This window comes from Melanotaenia boesemani, chromosome 14 (assembly GCF_017639745.1).
Source record: "Melanotaenia boesemani isolate fMelBoe1 chromosome 14, fMelBoe1.pri, whole genome shotgun sequence".
NCBI lineage: Eukaryota > Metazoa > Chordata > Actinopteri > Atheriniformes > Melanotaeniidae > Melanotaenia > Melanotaenia boesemani.
The window spans coordinates 21,242,740-21,262,870 of NC_055695.1; the positions used below are offsets into that span (position 1 = coordinate 21,242,740).

Consider the following 20,131-nt stretch of genomic DNA (forward strand, 5'->3'; position numbering starts at 1 on the left):
GCAAAAAGGGGGGAGGTGCGAGTTGGGAGAGAGCAAAAGAGAGGATGAGATTAAGGTAGGAAGGATGGGGGGGTATGAGGGCAGAGAGGAAGGAAGAGGGCGATAATGAGGTGAGAGGGACTGCATAAATCATGTCAGGCTCATGAGCTGTAGAGATGAATGTGAAAGAATATCAGGCTGCATTGATTGGCCATCTCAGATGGGGACAGAAGGAAAAAGAGTTTTCTTAAAGACTGTAGACTGGTCAGAGCAAGCTTTCTCACTTTATACAGCCCATTTAACTAAGGCTGTCAAACATACAGAGATAAGATCTAAATTCTTACTACAAAAGTTGAACAAAGATAAAAGCTCTTAATATTTCACTTCCCACAGCTCAAAGTGACATGTAAATCAGGTAATTTGCTAGAGAGAACATGCACAATGAGAAAAAGGGACATTGATTTCCCAACATCATATATTCATGAATGCCAATTAAATTTTTCTTCACTTTCTTAAAACATTTAGGTGTTTATTATGAATTTACTTATGTTTGTATGTCTGCCTCTACAATTTAATATTTGCATTTCAAATTTATTATCAAAAATGCCTAGAAAACCCAACTCCATTCAACCAGTCTTTTTTGAGTAGTATGAGTAGTGATGTAAGTGATGGTGTGTTATTTATACTCACTGGTCCTGCTTCACGGTCTGTTCATTCCCAGAAGAAATGCCCAACGTAGAGAGGTAGCAAGCACCAGGACAACAAATGTAGATAAGGACACACACAAACACACACACAAATACAAAATTATTTGGCATGACTTAATATCACTCTGCAGCTGATGACTCAGAGTAAAAATATCCCTGAAGAGAGTTATCACCGGCAACACTCCCATGCCCTGCCAAAATTCCAAAGCAAAACCAATCCCTGCAATCCACTGGACCAAGCCTTCATTTTTTTCACCTATTAGAAAGCTTTTTTCATCTTTAAGCTCTAAACTGTTCCAGTAAACACTCAAGAGTTTCAGACTTTGTACTCTGGGGGAAAAAATAGATAAATAAAGTAAGTCATGCATCATTTCATGTGTCTGGGTACCTCTGTGGTGCTCTGCAGCAGCAGCAGCCGCCACCGCTGCCTCGAGGTGCGCTCTCTCATCCTTGGCAGCCAACTGGGCCCCTAAAGCACCGGACAGAGCCAGCAGGCTGGACCCTCCACCGAGTGCCAGACTCGGGTGGGGCAGTCCTGATGGGTGTGGGCCCACTGGCAAACCCTGGGCATGCTGGGAGAGGTGCTGGGCCTGAAGCTGCTGCTGTAGTAGAGGAAAACAGAAGAAGAAACCAAAGAGAAAGAGGGAGGAGAGAAGAGAAAGAGAGATATATGGGTGACCAACAAGTACTGGAGGAAGTGGCTTTATTTGGAAGAGATCAACAAGAAGAAAAGAGGAAGGAGAGGAAGGGAACTAATTGCTCGATGTGCGCGAGAGGAGGAATACTAAGGTGGCAGGTGGCTCTTGAGGAGGTAAAGAACTGCAGTTGAATCAAAGGGACTTGGCCTTAAATGACAAATTGAGTGAAATATTGTTACATATAATAAATGTTGGAAAATCCCATCACTGTTTAGTGTTCAGATGTCTGGTAGAGACACTGAAATCTTAAACCAAATTTAAATTTAAAAATCTATAAGAAAACATCAGCCAATTTGTCAGCATTTTTTAGAGCTAGCATTTGCTTTTGCCTCACATAAAGCAAAAGAAGAGGAGGAAAAATAAAAATATGGGAGTATAGGGTACACACGCTATGAGGCAGAGGGGGGAGCCCACGTACCCCTATCGAAGCATTTAGCTCCCCCATGGTCACCTGTTTGGCGCGCTCCATTGCCTGGACCACCTGTTGCTGGTGCTGTGGAACAAACCAAGATGTCAGTAAGGGCACATTTTCTTTCCTCTATGAAGCCAACAATTTTATTTTTGATCATTAGTGCAAGAAAAGCTTTCATATTTTAACCCCCCCCTCGTCAGTGTGATGTGAATGCATGCAACCACTTGGTGTCTGAGGAAAATGGATGTGCGCTGAAGTTCTGTCCATCAGCAGTTTGCTGGGTAAGAAAGATATTGATAAATGTGTGTGAATGTGCATCCCTTCTGTGTGGGTTGCACACAGAAAGGAGAAACAGAGGATTGGATGCAGTACAGAGTACGAGTGTGTATGTATGTGTCCCACCTCCTGTGACAGGAAGGGAATGAGCTGAGCACAGATCACGTTCAACCGCTTTGCAATCTCCGTCTGAAAAGAAAAAAAAAAATAATACTGTCACTTTGATGAATAAACAGACACAAAACGACCACACAGCCAAGACTGAGCATGAACACAAAGAAAACTCACACGCTCATGAATGTTACAAATACACACACACACACACACAGTGTGTGACTGTGGCCTGCTTCTCTCAGGGCCAGTGTGGTAAATATTTCAGCTGCTTACATCTGGTCCATGCAAATGGAAACCCTGCCAGAGAGTTTGGCTAAAATATTCATGGACAGCATCTGCTGTGGCCACAGCCAGCCCACACAGAGCGAGTGTGTCTGTGTGTGTGTGTGTGTGTGTGTGTTTGTATGTGTGCCAAGGAGAAATACACAATAATCACCATCTTTCGTGTGTGTTTGTGTATGTTCTTGATGTGTCCTTGCATGTCTGTTTTGTCTGTGTGTGTTTGCATTTTTGCATGCTTAAGCACGTGTGTGTGGGTGGGTGCATGCGTGTGTGTGTTGGCACTTCCTGCTTGGGGTCAGTGAATCTTGGTGTGGGTATGTATCTGCCTCGATCTGCTCTACTACACCACCAACAGCAAAATCTCCCTCCAACCCTCCGTCTGCACCATCTCTCCATCTTTTTTTTTCCATCTCACTTCATCTATTCCCCTTTCCATACATTCATCCATCCATCTCTTATTTTACTCCCTTGTAGTATTAGCACAGTAATCATTGCTGCAAGCACTGCCACGTAGTGTCTAACACGCACACATGTGTACATGAGCACAAACATGTTTGGTGGCAGGTCCAACGAGGCCGTTACGGCCAGTAATGACATGCATGCAGAGATCATGACAACATCATTATGGCAGCAGGCTGTTTATCTTGTTGACAGCAAGACTCTGGGGCGCGTGTGTGTGTGTGTATGGGAGCTAAAATGTGTGAGAATGCATATGCACGCAAGTGTGTTTGTATGTGTACCCACGCTCACCCCATCCCATCCCTCTCTCTCTTAAGTGATTTATTGATGCCGGACTGAACTTCCACCCCTCCTTTTTTTTTTTTTTTTGTTGCTCTTCCTCTTTCATTCCTCTCGCTTGTGCACATCTCTCCCTGCACTTTCCATTTTTCAGCCAGCCAACATGCCCCCCCACCCCCCAACCATCCCAAACCCCTGCCCTCCTTCCTCACAATCCATCACCCCCACCTCGAGGGAGACACAATGATTTCTTGTTAGAGAACTCCAACTACTAAATGACATCTTCAGGAGAGAGAAAGGGAGAGAAGGAGCGAGCATGAGCAATCTACAGAAAGAGAATAAAGAGGGAAGGGCAAAATGAGAGAGTGGAAATGAAAAGGGGAGGTGGAGGAAGGAGAGAAGGAGGAAAAGGGCAGATTGGGTTGAGGAAATGACAGCCAATGAAGGAAGGACGTAAGAGGGGGAAGAGAAATGGAGAAAGAAGAAACAGAAGGAAGGCGGGGGAGGAAAACCGAGACCCGGGGTTGGTGGTGGTGGGGAGTAGCAGCAGCCGCATGTCAAAAGCAAAGCGATTGAGATGGTGAAATGAATGAAGAGAGCGAGAGAAAGCAAGTAGACGGCAAGAAAGCAGTGACCTGATTTAAAGTGAAATTCAGCGTGGACTGCATGTCTGCAAGAGACAGAGGTGGGGGGGGGGGGGGGGGGGGGGGTGAGGGGGGTGGGGGGGGGTGCATGGAAAAATAAAGAGATAGAGAGAAAGAGAAATCAATGGGAAGGAGGAGAGATGGGATGGTGAAAATAATGGGGATGAAAACAGAGTATTATGAAAAAAAGGCAGTGTGGCAGGAACAGAGGGGAAATAAGGGTAAAAAGGATGAGGGGGTGGAGAGGAGAGGTAGGAATGAGAGGATAAATGGGAAACAGAAAGTAGTGAGTAACAGGAATTAATAGGAAAGTGGGAAGGCCAGAATTTGATCATCTGTTTGAGGAGAAATTAACTCTGGAACCTCCACAGCATACGATGCTCTGGAGGTCCACCAGAGGATTGACATGACAGTGACTTTCTAAAAAAAAAAACAAAAAAAAAACAGTTACTTGTAGCAGACAAGTCTGAAGGACAAAGGAAAGCAGGATGGGATAATAATCCAAGAGAGCAAACACAAAGCTTTAATATAAACAGGCAACAGAAAGAAGGAAGAGCTGGAGCTGACTCACCTGTTTGTGCATTTCAATGTTAAGGCCGTAGGACATTTCATAATACTGAAACAAAGAAGAATATCAGTTAATATACATGATTGTACACAAAGAAGACCTCCTGTGCTGGAGGGCATTTATATATAAACAACATTTCCAATGATGTGCAGCAGGAATGAATGAAGCCATCTTTTATCTGATGAAAGATAAAAAACAAATGTCATAAGTCAAAATAAGCCCTTTTTGTCTGGCTGTGCTTTATTATAATATTATTTATAATATTTAAATAATTATAATTATAATATATAAAATTATAATAAGGTATTTAATGTACTGGAGCGGATTAGCATCAATATGCAAATTGTCAATGCAAAAAAAAAAAAAAAATCCCAGAAGTGTACTTAATCATCCTTAACCCCTCAGAAACCTTTTATCTGCAAGTGTCAGAGTTGCTGCTTGAGCACGTGCACTTTAATGTGCCATGTATCCATAAAAGAACATCAACACTAATTTCACCTTGACTCTGCTGAAAGTCAGTTGCATTAAAAAGACCCTGGGGCATATTTCGGAAGCCAGAACCCCAAAGCAGGGCAGGGAAATTGTCGCCGGGAAGAAGGTGACAGACTACTGCAATAATCATGTCTAATGCTGGCTATTTGACCCTGGCTTTTATCTGAAAGTACAAGGAGCTGTGAGAAACGCAAGAGGCGTTGAATGCCACAGAGAGACACAGACAGCTGAGGATCCCTCTCTTCCCTCAGAGATGGACAAAAAGAAGAACATTTTAAAGTTGAATGCCTTGAAAAGTGACAGGCTGACATTTGCTTTTCAACGTGCCTGGTAGTGGAGAGAGGAGATTGGCAGTCGGGCAACCAGAACAGTCTGGCAGGATGGGAAAGGAGATGGCAGGGGTCCTCTCTCTTCAGACATCTTTCCTGGCAGTTAGCACACACATGTGTGCGACTGCAGGTGTGTGTGTGTTTATAGCACAAGTCGGAAACTCTGTAGGCATGTGCATCTATGTGCTTTGCCGTGAGTGTGTTTTTTCAAGTCATGTGCATGCACACTCTTCTGTCTGTGTACGTTTGCCTGTAAGCCTCCAGAAAAGATGCCTTTCCTGGCAGCTCTGCTTAGCAGTTGCTTTGCCAAGTTTTGCCTGTTGCTAGGCAACATCCAAACTCCCCCAAATTATCAGGCGGCAAAGGAGTCCCGGCCTGTGTTTGATGCCAGCTACCCCCTCCTCCCCCTCACAAGTGCAGGGTCTGTGCCAAGACTTCCACAGAGCTCTTTTTTGGCACAGCAGGTTCTGGGCAGCCCTCAGTCCATCAGCTGTGCTGGTTATGGCTCTAATCACAGGTAAATCAAGACTGGAGATTTCAAGACTTAAAAGACCAGGAGCTGTGGTACTTCTTTTAGCCAGACATTAGAGGAATTACATTTATGGTTTTATTTTCCTCTTCAGATTTAATAAAAACATTCAGTCTCTACTTCACAGCTATAACTTGTTCTACACTTGAATGCTGCAAAGTGCTTCATGAAGACCTTTATGAGGTTTCTTCTGCATGTTTGCATGTGCTTGTTTGGTCCAGTATGTGATTGCTTTTGTGGGTATCTGGCAGCTGTTAGCACATGTAAAAGATTTAGGGGACTTGCCACTGTACTTGTTATGAGTGAGTGTATGTGTCTCACCATAACATAGTGTCTTTGGATCTCCGTCTTCTCTGTGGCCAGTTTCTCGCACTCCAGTTTCAAACTGTCACAGAAGAGAAAGGAAAACTAATTATTTAGATGTATGTCACACTGCGAAAAAACAAAACAAAAAACAAAAACAAACAAAAAAAAACAAAAAAAAAACAGTGCAATTAGCAACATAACAAATTACTCCTCTCTATGACCACCCCCTCTCTCCTTCTCCCTCCATCACTTGATGGGGAGGAGGGAGTGGGGCGACTGTGGTGCTGACAGACCATTATCACCTTAGAGCAGAGCAGAAAGAGACAAAGTCACGCTTGGGGCCTGAAATCCAGCCAAAACTGCAGGGATGCACATCCAACACGTCTCTCCCATTCTCTCTCTCTGGACCATTTTCAATGCATCCATGGACCTTTCTTTCCTTCTCATTTTTCAGTTTTCCCAATTACCAGGAAACCCTTCTGGCTTCTTGTGTGTCTGTTCATTTCTTTATTTTATTTATTTTTACTCCACACAGAAGTTTCACTCCAGTTGCAACTTCTGTTTGAAACTGTGCATTTGCAGTCTAAAAGACTAATTTAGTCAATTCTAAAGTTAAAATGTGTCCTATAACTGTATCTGAGATGACTTCATCCAAACACCTCTCTTGTGTCAGTCCTCTGTGTCTGATCATGTCTCATCACACACAAACGGGTCCCCAGCCTTCTTTAAAACTGAACAAACCACAGCATCGGGATTTGCACTAACATAAACATAATTTTCAAATGGGTTCAGGTCCAAACCCACATTATCTCCTTTTCCCACAAAACCACACTACACCATCCCACCTCCAAATCTTTGCGCTCTTGTAAGAGAGCTGGTACATTTTGGGCCTTCGGCAGTTTACAGCAACTTGTTTGCAGGAGCAGATAGATTGATGGGGGGGGGGACGGGGGACGGGACGTTTGGTGGAGGAAAATTAGAATATGATTAATAACACAACATCACCCCCAGCCGCAACAGGTAATGACGACCTCATCCGCTCCCTTTCTCCACTGCTGCGTGCACACACACTCATAATTGAGTCATTTATCATTGCCAGCCAGTTGAGCAGACGAGGGAGGAGAGGGGAAGGAGGAGGATGAAGACTGGAAAAGGATGGTGATGCTGGAAAGAGTGTAGTGGGGATTAAACCCCACCCCCACCCTATAGATTTTATTACAGTGGAATTGCCTCTCGGCAGAAGTCACACACAGCTGGGCTGAGAACTTATGCAACTGTGTGAGTGTGTGTGTGTGTGTGTGTGTGTGTGTGTGTAGGGATGCCAATTTGTTTCACACAACATAAATTTTGAGCTTCCAGATGAGTTATAAACTGGCACAGAAATAATCAGTGATTGTTCTGCATTTCAAATTTGCCCCTGACAAAATAATTATGACTAAAGATAATTTTCAGCAGCACTTGATTGATAAGGATTAAATTATCGATTAATAAAAAAAAAAATCTCTAGAGCGAATATAAAAAGTATAGTAAGCAGGATATTCTTAAAAACAAAAAACCAACAAAAGTAACACATTCAACAACTGTCAGTAGATCAGGAACAGAAAATCTAACTATACAGCATCATCCTTTGTGGTGTGTGGAAATGAAACGTTTAAGAATTAATCCTGAAACAAATGAGGAATTAAAAATCATATTTATCTTATTTAAGTATTTTTCTTCTACAATTGCAGTATTTCTTTCTCCTCTTGAAGAAGCAGCCAACCGAGTACTGTCTCCCACTCCTGGGTGTTTCTAAAAAAGAAGACTGTAGGCTGACTAGATACAGGATGAAAGTCTGCAGATAATGGACAGGATCTGCCATTTTGCTTCCGCAATTACTTTCATTGAGTAAAGTGTCCCCACTTTGGTTCTGGCTAAACTGGTGTAAATGCAGGCCAGTTCTTCAGGAAGCAACAACAGAGCCAGAGCCTGAACAGTGTCTAAAAGCATTATCAGTGGTAGCAAAGGAGGAAGGGGGATAAATCTGATTGCCTACAAACAGTGACTTCTTACTATACATTTAATAATAGCATTTTTAATTCAACTAAAAAGATTTTAAGAACCAGACTGAACCAGTCTGAGGAAAATAAGTAATCTTGCAACCAGAAAATGTTCAGCCTTTTTGCATAAACACAATCATTAAAATGTCTATAATCAAGCTATAACTGTAAAGCTGCTAATTGTCATCATTTCAGCTTTAGATGTCATGTTCAGTGACAGCTTGCAGGTGTTTTAATCTTCTCATGTGCATTCAGCTAATTTTGAGAGGATTCTCAGTAGAAAAGAACAACTTTAGCATCCTTGAAAAATAATCACCCACAGCCAAAATATTCACTACTACCTTCACTCATCTGATTTTGTTTCAGCAAATGAACAGCGGCGAGTCATGCTATTAAATCCCTTTAAAGAGAGTCGGAGAAAAGAAAATCAATGTCTCTTTGCTCGTAAAATTAGTCCTCCCTTTTTGGCACACCGCACCACAAACAACACAACAGCATTACACGGCTGCACAGCTAATGTACAGACATACACACCATGTGCAGATTGACACCTCTTGTGCTTACAAGAAAGACCTCAAGGTTGCACTCAGAAAGCAATAACCATTCCCCACAAAATGGACTTCAGGGAATGGAATTACTGTGAGAGTGTGTGTTGCCATTATGTGACCGTAGGAGCATAAAAGAGTTGGTGGGGGGGAGGAAAATGAGGCAGAGAGGGGAGGAGAGTAGTGAGCAGGAAGTAGGTATTTCATGTTGAAATGATTGCCTGTAATAATTAGTCTTTGGCTCAGCACCATTTGCTGAGAGGGAGGGAGAAGTTTTAGGTGACGGAGAAAAAGACAGCAACAAGGGGAAGAAACAAGATTGAGGTAGCAGGCATGAGAGAGGGAAGCAACAAGAAAAGGAAAGATATGACTCATGTGTGTGCGTGCATTTATGTGCTATGGTGGGCTCGGTTCCCCCAATCTCTCATTGGCATTGACAGGAGATAAGATGATCAGCTGAATGCGCTACAAATCTGCAGCCTGCCAACCCTCAGACAGCTCTGTCAGCTTCTGAACACACACAAATGCTCTTCACACAAGCACAAACACCACGTGCAGCACAGACTCATTAGAAGTGAGCATGCACGAACATACTAAACCAGCATACAACGCTTGTCTACCGGCACACAAACTAAACGCAAACATCAGCGCACAATGCACACCCACAAATTCATGCAGACTTGCTAAATAAACAGTGAAGAACACCCACAAACTCTAATGAGAGCCTACAGACAGCAAAACATCTAATTCTGTAACTTGTAGAAATGTGTGGACCACCTTTTAAGTTGCCATGTTAGGAACAGGTCACTGAGTACCGTCAAAATGTTAACGCTTTCCTTTCTAGCTTTACAAAACTTTTATTTTATTCCCTCATTGACCATTTTGCTACTGAAACACACTAGTATTACTAGTACATACTAAGTATTTCCCATTATGTCGGTTCTATAAACAAATTCATCTGACGATTTAAGCTGAAAATCTCTTTTCTTTTTTCTTAACAGTGTTCAGTTTGAGTAGGCTGGGCTTGGAGAAATAATGATAAAAAAAAAAGTCAAACTACAAAAAGCTTCATCAGTTCAAATCTTAAACTGATTGTGTAGCTCATAACTGACAAAATGTGTTAAAGAAAACACCATCAACAGACAGTAAAAGACACATCTTGATGGGGGCTGTGGAGGAACTGCACCTGCGTCGTGCCTTTACAGTGTCAGGACCATTTAGCCAGCCAGCCTCCAGGTATGTGACTGTTCACTTTACATCTCATTAACTATTGATCAGCCTCTCCTCCTCGGCAATAACCTCCAGCCTTTCTCCCAGAGCCTCCATCTTCAAACACACACACACACACACACACAACCACAACAGAGACCCACCCAACTTGCCTGTGTCCTCTTTCATCATCTCTCAAGGGTGAGCAGAAGAGCAAACATGCACACCCACACATGCACAAAATAAAGCTGGGATCTTGTCGCGCAATATCAGGCCAACTGTAACCCTGTCTGCTGCTAAACTAACAGCTAAAGCCAGTCTTTCATAATTTTTTTACACACACTTTATATAGAGAGGTTGTGCTTGATGAGAAATGGAAACAGAGGATACTGTCTCACACACAGACACAATATCGATTAATATGTGCTTTGACACACTAGTCAGCCACAATATTAAAACTGTTCACTTGTGGTTTTATGCTCAGAAGCAGCTTAAGAAACTTGACAAATGCACCAAGGTGTTGACTGAGGTTTTTAAATTCCTCACATCACAGTTAGATGAAGCATCTGCTGCAGGGCTGGACTAAACCAAAGAGAACAAACACCATAACCCAGCATCACCCAACAATCACCCAACATCCCAGGACACCTTGAGAATCCCTGAATCCTTACCATGTGATGAATCAGAGCTGATGTGGTAGCACAAGTTAATATTTGTATAAATGTTACAGATTCTGTATATTTAAAAAAAAAAAAAAAAGTGTTGCCATCGAAGTATTTTTTACATTTATGATTTGGTGATCAATACAAAATAATTTAATTAAGAATTTTAAGATGATATTTTGACAGCTAAATGTTTAAAAGATGACACACCATGCACTATGTGAATCAGTAGTTATGCCATTACTACTATGTAGTATTTGGGCAAAGATAAGTGGAGGGGCTCTTTGGTGATGAGTGGCAGCGTATTAGTGGTAAGTGGAGAGCCTATCTGACTCTACAGACCACACATAAACACACACAAACACACACACGCTATGCACAAATGAAAGCATGTCTGCAGTCACCAAAAACAACCTGCGTGTGCCTTTGCAGAGAGAGAAAATTACAGTAATGAGAGCTCTGTCAGCAACTCCTCCCCTTTCCCCTCAGTCTGCTGATTAGAGCCTGCCTGATAGTTAAAAACACACAGACTAGAGCTGCTGTCCCAGCAATGACCCTTTAATTAATTAACTCTTCCCTTTCTTTAGCCTGGCTAGATATTTTCCACAACTCATATCTTACGAACCACACATGATGCCAAAAAAAAAACAAAACAAAAATGAATACAGAGGCTGGGAACCGCCCCTGCCACACAGCCATACTCTGCACACCCGGCTGCAGACACAAAACACAGTTGCATCTCATCAGCTCTAATCTGGCCACCTTCCCCGTGGCCAAAATACACTACTAAGTCTCGATATTTGTGGACAAACCTATTTGTGCGTGCATTTAATCGGGGGGAGTTGTGTGTAAGTACTTAAAGCACATGCATCAGATTGGTAATGTGTCTGAATAGGTCAGTGTGTTTGTGTCTGTCTGTGTGGGCGTTCAGGTCATGTTTTCCCTGCAGGGTGACGAGTGTGCAAATAGGTCTGATTTCATGAAGGTGCAAGCTGCAATCAGAAATGTGGCTCTGAGCTCCAACCTGTTGGACCACAGCTAATCCTCTGCTCTCATCCAACACAAAAGCTGATGCCAAACTAAACTCTTTATTGTTATGGTCAGTAGGCAAACTGGCATATAACAACCCCTAGGAGTTACATCATTATGGAAAGAGCCAAGTGGTTTTATTGTGCTGCTTGCCATGTAAAAGGATAACTTCTATTTTTACTACATAATGGCCTGTTTTATGACCTCTAAGTGGCATATGGCTCAAGAGAAGTTGACATGCATGACTGGGCTGCTTGGAGATTTCCAGACTCAAATATAAAAAGCTTTCAGTCAGCGCTTATGTGTTATAATATAAAATTTCTTCCATCTCTCAGATAAAACTTGTTTGCCAAAAAAAAGAAGAAGAAAAAAAAAAAGAAAAGGCAGACATTTGAAATACATGAAAAGGACAAAAGATAAAGGTATATAATATGACCTTGGATGTCACTAACCAATGACAGAAAGTGCACATTAGAACATAAATGGAACTAAATGGACAATTCTATAAGATATAACCTGCTAGTGCCAAGTTAGGTTTGTGTTTGTGTTGTTCAGCTTTCAACATGTGATTTCAAATGAGTTTCTTTAAAACTGAAGGCAGCGGTTTAGTTTCTGCTTGTGCCAAACAACCGTTGCAGCTGTTTTTGAGACAAAAAATAATTAACTACACCAGTCATTCTAATCAACAGGCACATACCCACCTGCTTTATTAAACATGCACTCGACAGAAGTGAAAAGATGTCTGATAACCAAAGCTACTCCAGTAACTGTTGCTATTGTTATGGTTTTTGACTACAGTATTAGTTTTCAGCCCGACTCATATGAACCAAATTAATCTGTTGTGTCTCTGTAATCATAACAGCTTACGGGCTGTTGGAGAAGGCTGCAGGATGGTTAAACAATCTTTCCTTGAAACCTGAACTTGTTAAAACGGCTTGCAGTGGTAACAAAATTGGAAAATTTAGATCCAATCACAAGCTTGCTCTTGCTCCTAATGTTCTTAATCTCATGATTCACTTACTGTAAATCCTGCTCACCGTTTCTCAGTACTATTGCTTGGCAAAAGGGAGATGCTCCAAGTGTTTTGTAACAGGAGGGGTAATTTAGAACTTCTGCCAGAGGAGCCGATTACACTGTCTCAACAAGCAACGTGGAGTCGCTCTACTGAATGGCTGGATCTATTAGCTCAAAAGCTGGCTTAGAAATAAATAGATAAAAACATAGCAAGGCAAAGAGTTCTCCAGTATTTTTTTTTTTTTAGTTTGTTAAAGGCATTAGATTAAAATAACTTACACAAAACGATGTGCAAAACACCAGTATACCAGGCCTTGTTCACTAGCCATTCATTCTTTTGAACTTAAGTTTTGGGCACAGCTTATAGAAGTGCCGATAGTAGGGATGGGTAATTCTTTATATTTTTCAAATAGTTATTTAATTGTCAGAAATCTAATTGTTAACACACTTATGTCCTGTTTTAACCAGCACCCAGTAATAGGTGTTACTACTACCCAACAATGACATAATTTTACCAAGCCATTTGCCAAAAGCCAGGAATAAAAACAACAAGAACTCTTCCCTGTTGCCAGGCTCTGATATAAAGTGTGTGGTCCTGTTAGTTTGATCCTAATAGAGTACAAATGTAAGAAACAATAACCACCAAAAAAGGTCTGTGTGGAACACCTTTTTAAAAAAAGAAACAAATTTGATCCTGCGCAACCTTTCTTAGATTAAGCTAGCATTTTGGAAGTCTACCAAAGCATCCGAAACAAGGTCCACCCACAAATGAGCAGTCACTGGCTGGCTTTGTCACTAGACAACGTCAGTATGTCTCATCTCTGAGATCTCATCTCAAACATATTAACTAAAGACATGCTTCCCATTATTTTGTTGAAGATGAAGATTTTCAGATATAATTTGTTGAGCTCCGAGATAAACCATTAGTACAAAACAAAGGTAAACTATATAAATATACTGTAGATGAGCTGAGCCCTCAACAAGTATTGAAAAGCCTTTTCTCCTTTCATGGACCGTGTTTACAAAGGAACCGTATACAACCGCCACATCATTATTAACGGTTAAAGGATCTTCAGGAATTTCAAATTGTAGTTTTGCTTAAGATGCCCATTCCTAGGCTACAGAGACATTTACATTTTACAAGGAGGCCACACTAACCAGGGTGTGTTCCTATATTTGATGTTCTGTACACTTAACAATGAGGAAACCCAGTTTCATTTAAACACAAAAAGTATATTTGAGAACATTCCTAGTCTGTGGGTTTTGAGGATTCTGACTTTTTGAGATTGTGAAGAGCAGATAAAATACAGACACATGAAAACACACACACACACACACACACACAGAGAGGCATTTGTGTGAGCAGGAAAACACTAGCCGCAGGGGTTATTGTGGCTATGGACAGTGTGTGCGTGTGGATTGGTGGACAAAAGAAGTTTGAAGTGGGACAGAAAGAGAAAGAAGGGACATTCTGGCCAGCTAAATCAAAGCAGGATGAGAGGAGAAGAGTCGGGGGCTAGGGACCCTGTGAAGGTTTGCCAAGAGTACAGAGCGAGGGGGAAAGCTGGGACTATGGTCACTCCAAATCCCACATTCAAAAGGCATTCAGGTCAAATTCCTGCACATCAAGCACACTATATAGTTGTACAAAAAGTGTAGGAGGCAAAAAAAAATCCTGCATTATATCAAGTAGCAGATGCAACACGACAGCATGTGTGGTTAGAAAACAAACAAAAAAAAAAAAAGCTTAAACTTGCCACAACTTTTGACACAACACATTTTAATCAGTAAGATACAGACAAGTGCACATACCTGGTTATTTACGCTAAACAAATGTGTATTCACTGCAGAAGCCCCAACACACCCACCTGTGGTACTGTGTCTGGAGGAACTGAAACTCCTCCTTAATGCGGTCCAGCGTTTCTGGGTAGGTTAGCTTCAGTGACTGGGGTGTCCCTGAAGCTGCAGCTGCTGCTGCTGCTGCCGCCGCTGCCACTGCTGAAGCAGAAGACCCCGGAGGTGGCTGCAGAGGTGCCTAAGTGGAAAGAATATATACAATTTAGACTTAAATGAGAAGAGATCGAGCAGCGCAGTTGCCAAAGAGTCAGAATTCATCATTGTGTCAAGAGCCTGGCAGAACTAACAGCAATTTTCTGTGCAAAATGACTAATTTCATGTAGTAAATGAACATCTTTGAACAGAGGCCTGAACTATGAAGCTGGATTTTCTCTTATCAGATAACTACAGGGTTAACCCTGGGTATGGTAGCTTAAGCTGAACAGCTAACCTGCTTCGGAGCAGGTTATGTTCTGGATAAGAGATAGAGTATAAAAGCACCACCTCCAGATAATTTTGTCACTGCCATCAGAGTCAGATGTCAATAGGTCAGCAGCCCTTGTTTGGGATGGTGGAGAGATACAAGGGCTCTTTACCCAAATGACGGGACTTAGTTTAGTTGCAAGACTGATTAGAAGGAGAATTAAGAGTGAAATAGAGCAGTAGGCAAGGCCGGCTTTACGCAGGGGCAAGAGGGGGCAGTGCCCCCTCAAACAAACATTCTGCCCCCTCAATCAAATGCGCCGAAATGGGCAAATCTCTCCAAACGCTCTCTCCCCTCTGTACTGAACTCTGTGTGTCGGAGCTTCACAGGATCCATTGTACTGTCTTCAACAAGTCCTTCCCACCACCACAGAAAACAACCAATCAGTGTTTAGTATGCAAATGAGTTGACATACAGCCTGATCTTGCGGTGTCATATTTCTTCCCCTCGTAGAGAGAGCGGCTGCTGAGCTCCAGCGGTAAAACTTATAGAGTAAAGCTCTGTTAAATGTGTTGTAGCGATACTGAATAAATACTTATAATAACAGACGTATTTATTGCATCTATTCTGTCAACTGGGGTTTGTTTCTGTTCTATTTAAACGTGTCTACGCCTGTTAGTAGGAGCAGTGATCAATCACGCACGGGCCATAGATGTGACTGCCTCCTCGGTACTAGACTGAGGGAAAACGAGCTGCGCATATGAGACCCCTCAAGCTCCGCCCAGCCTTTAGTTCAGCATGCTAGTGTGAAGAAAAAAATAACAGAAAGTTTCACTCTACATTCCCGCTGCTTTCAGCAGTTCAGCTCAGAGCTTCATGTATGCCTTGTTGGTTCTTAAAATTTTGATGAAGGATCATTTAGTTTTTAGTCATTTTCATTTATTATTATCATTATTTCCCCCTGAAGATTCACTGCCTTATTTTGGTAGGGGGTTTAATTTTTTGCTCTGTTATTGTTGTGCTTGATAGTTATGATTCTTTAATCATTATGGTCTATATACAGACAGAAACAAACACACAGATAGTTGAGTTTATTGTTATTAGTTTCAAATTTATTCAAAATGCTTAGACATCTAATGGCTGTCCAATAGGGCAATTGTTATTTTGTTGGTTGTTAAAGCTTTGATAATGGATCATTCTTTTCTTTTTTCTTACTTCATTTTGTTATTGATATTTTCTGTTCCCCCCCCTGAGGGATTGCCACCTTATTGTGGTCAGGGGGTTTGCGTGCCTCAGTGACTCTAAGAGCTATACCAGCAGGAGCTTTGGTTTCAGGTGGGACACCCAAGCTGGACAGGTCTTAGAGTAGAGGCCTGACAAAGTGCAATCCATTTCTTTGAAGTTGGACTCCACTAACAGCACAGTTCCGTTAAAGAAACACTTAAAAAACAACAACAAGAAAATGCTGAAGTATGTACTCATAATGCCCCCTTCAAATTTATGCCTGCCCCCTCATGTATGCATTCCTAGAACCGGCCCTGGCAGTAGGGGGGAGAAAAGCAGAGAAAAAGGACCTTATCATAGCTGAAGACCCACCCCCAACCTTGAATATGGTCTCTCTTCTCTGCAGGGTCCAGAGCAATTAGGACGCTGCATCCACAGTGGTACTACTGCAGGACAGGCAGACAAAAGGGGGCTGAGAGCTGGAAAAGGAGAGTGGTCAGGGCCGTCGGTTTGTCTGGCTCTCCATCAAAAATAGCAGGCAGCGCCTGAGACAGCCGGCTCACAAGTTTCACAAGGTCATGTAACTACGTTATAGTAATGATGGTTTTACAGAAATGCACAGGCTAGTTTTGAACGCTTCTCTAAAAAGGAATACCATTGAAGTCAGTGCTGCACAGATTCTAGTATTAGCAAGGTTGTTAGATGTCAGAATTGATCAAAAGTTAAGATATATTCAAACCCTTGAATAACAATGATATTTTTCAGGGTGCAGGGGGTCGAAATTGCCATCACACTGCACTATTCAAACAAATCAAACCTTTTAAATAACATGTTCCACTCTCTGCCAGAGGTGCCATTGTGCCAAGAATTACTGAAGGAGAAGAAGACTGAAGAAGACGACTCGTTCAACTATTAGTTAATGCAGAACAACTTTGGTTTCTAGTACATAACAGCTAAATATGGAGCTGCATCAGTTCAGTCTTGAGTTGATCAGATTTCTATCAAAACGTTTCCCGAATTCTTCCACGTCTGACTGCGAACCATTTCCCCCGTCCAGAGCCGCCAACATTCCACATGCATTCTTTGAATCGAATCAAAATTGGTTTGTGCATTCATAATAGAAACAAAGTGGACTTTCATAGAAAACGGACTAGGATTCAAATAAAAAAAAAGGGCTGGTGTGAATGTGCACTGAGTATTTGAATAGCAGAAACTGTACAGATCAGCTTGAAATGTCAAATCCCTGGCGGCTTTCAAAAGTTACAAAGATTTATGTGCATATCTATAACATCTGTAACATTTGGCTTAAACAAAAAGCATGTAAAAGCTGTATTTGAGTGGATTCTGTTCAAATCCAGCTCTTCTTTTAAATTCAAGCTAATATATTCAACTTTCCAACTAAAATCACACATGCAGACTTTGCCCTGCAGCAATATTTCCTTCCTGAGAGAGTAGCAGAACAAAAAAAAAAAAAAAACACTTTTTTTCTGAAATGTATTCTTAAATGGTATTTAATGCTTCTCTACCTTTTGCTAGGCTAACTGGAGAACTCTTAAATTGTGTTGATCTTTTTTGTGCAGAATGGCTACTTAAAGGGTACTAATAAGGATGTGCATCTCACCTGGAACTTTTGTTTTTATAAACTCTGTATTATGCATAAGTCAAGTCATTGTAATTTTCTTTGAGACAACATGTTTAATAAGCGTTTTAGATCATTAAAACTTCTGATAAATTCTGCATATTCATATATACATACACACACACACACATATATACACAAATATTATATATATATATATATAAATAAATGAATATAAAACTTTGTTCAACTATAGGCGAATCTTTTGTGACGTCAGTGTTTACCTTTTGCCGCATTGCATCACGGTATTGGGTGGCAAGAAGCTGCATCTGTTAGCTGGATTTCTTTGCGTTTGGAGTTTGAGGGCGATCTACTACATGGTTCACTCGTGTTGTGTGATTGGCTGTACGGCTCGTTGGGGGCCCAACAAAAAGTTTTTCCGCATTCCCACCGAAAAAGACCCCGAAAAAAGAAGGAAATGGTTACGTGCTATGATACGTGCTTTGATACCTGCAAGCCTCACTGGTACACGCAGCTGTTGTGAGTCCTATCCTGACCGCTGTTTCTACTTTAAACATTAAAGCTGCTACATGACTGCATGTTTCTCCTAGACTGGATTTGAAAGAAAAATTTTGTAAGATGTTATTATCGTTTTTCACGATAGACCAAACGCCATTTAAATTATAGTTAACAGGACCAATAAAATTGAAAAACAGTCATTAGATTTAAAATGAAAAATTCAAAGGCACTGATAAATAAAGCCTTACGGCTTAGCCTTAGCGGCTTTGCAGTCGCAGTGACATGTGATTATTTCACCGTTTTCTTGGGCGATCACCCACGGAAGATGCGAATCACGCTGTGACTCTGCTTGGCCGGGTCTGACCTCCGCTTTGAGCACGACCACTGATTTTTGTTTAACCGAAAAGATTGGCCCAACCTTTCTTGAAACAAAATAGTTATAAGCTTCGAGGCTTTTAAAAGCTTTTAACCTCTCGTGGGTGAAGGGTCCAGGGCTTTCAACTAAATAAGAATAAATATCTCCCCAGCACATCTGTGGCCAAGATGCAGGTGAGTCAGACCAGTATTTTTCGTCATCCCAGACTTCATATGGGCTTTGTATTTGTTCGATTTTGTCTGCAACACAAATTTTTAGTTTCTCTCTAAACCTCCTCTGGTCTTCGGAGCTTAGCGTACTTATATAATTTGGATTTCGCCCGCTTACTTTCTTGTTTATGCTAGCAGGTTCCGCCATCTCAACAGGTCTTCTTGCCACCCAACCACACGCGCATGCGCAAAAAGATGTAAACAAAGATTCGCCTATAAGACCAAAGAAAAATTCAACTTAATGCAGATTAGGAAAAAGACAACAAAAGCAGCAAAGGGTTTGCCAGGAGGTGAAACAATTTGTGAGGAAAGGAAATCAAATGCTGAAGAAAGACGGGAAGCCTGTTGTGTGTGTGTATGTGTGTGAGAGAGAAACAAATAGGGAGAATTTGAAGGAAAAATGAAAAGATGGATGAGACAATTTCTGGAAATATACAGAAAAGAGATGGAGATGAAAGAATATTTTCTAAAAGCAAACACGGGGGAAGAAGAAAATGATAGAAAAAGAAAAAGTAGAGGATAGAGGATGGGCTGTGACCTCATTGTTCCTTTCTTTCTAACAAGCTGCTCTCAATCTGTCTGCCAGAACCCACTCCTCAAGCATGGAGCCACACACACACCCACACACACACATACACATAAATGTTTTGTCAGGCTTACTCACACATACACACCCAATTTTCTCACAAAGCCATGATTAAACACACACACACACTTTCCCCTCCTCTTCACACAACACATACACAGAAATTACTCTTTACAGGGGAAAAAAAAGTACCAAGGCCATTTTATACGAGGCTAAAAAGAAGAAGAAAGAAGAAAGAAAGGCTATCCTTTTTATTGCTCTTTATTTTCCTTTCAACATCTTCAGGGTTGTTCTTTTTCACAGCTTTACCTCCAGAGGACAGGTAAGAAAGGAATCAGTACCTTCCTTCAAAACGGAGTCAGATGAATCTGGGGATTTGTTCATTTTCTGATGTTCAATACATTTTTTTTTTTATAATAAATGAGAGGAAATTGCTGTTTCTCTGTTTGTTCTGCCACTCAGGGCCTTGTGTGCAACTCCAAGCTGCTTGTTAGGGCTGTTATGGTGATAAACACCCATCTAGATGAGATGCATGTGACAGACCTTGTCTGGGAACATGTAAACATCGATCCTATGTCAGCATACATAACCTCTTTCCAAACCCCTTACAATTCCCATTAACCTATGCTATTAGTTTGTCCCAACTCCTGATCTGGCAAACAGCTGAGCAGGCTTTAAAGTGAGAGGTCAGGCCATTAAGCTGACCTGGTGACCTCTGGGGAATGGATCTGCACAAGGAGTCTCACCTGATAATGTCACAGCCAGTTATTCCCTTCCTCCCAGCTTGAGAGCAAACAAGAGACATG

At 41.6% G+C, this 20,131-nt stretch overlaps 1 protein-coding gene across 6 annotated transcripts in view; it reads right to left on the reverse strand.

Moving 5' to 3' along the window:
* tle2a (TLE family member 2, transcriptional corepressor a) overlaps nt 1-20,131 on the reverse strand; it is a 38,182-nt gene that overhangs the window by 8,001 nt on the left and 10,050 nt on the right. Inside the window, exons 2-8 of one of the 6 annotated variants that reach the window (XM_042007000.1) lie at nt 14,441-14,607; nt 6,090-6,153; nt 4,422-4,466; nt 2,199-2,261; nt 1,773-1,877; nt 1,075-1,285; nt 670-686 (exon numbers count right to left, since the gene is read on the reverse strand). In XM_042007000.1, coding sequence (XP_041862934.1) covers nt 670-686; nt 1,075-1,285; nt 1,773-1,877; nt 2,199-2,261; nt 4,422-4,466; nt 6,090-6,153; nt 14,441-14,607 — 672 coding nt within the window. Of the gene's footprint in view, nt 1-669; nt 687-1,074; nt 1,289-1,772; nt 1,878-2,198; nt 2,262-4,421; nt 4,467-6,089; nt 6,154-14,440; nt 14,608-20,131 lie in introns of all 6 variants that reach the window. The other 5 variants (XM_042006999.1, XM_042007005.1, XM_042007004.1 and 2 more) reach the window with 5 other exon arrangements.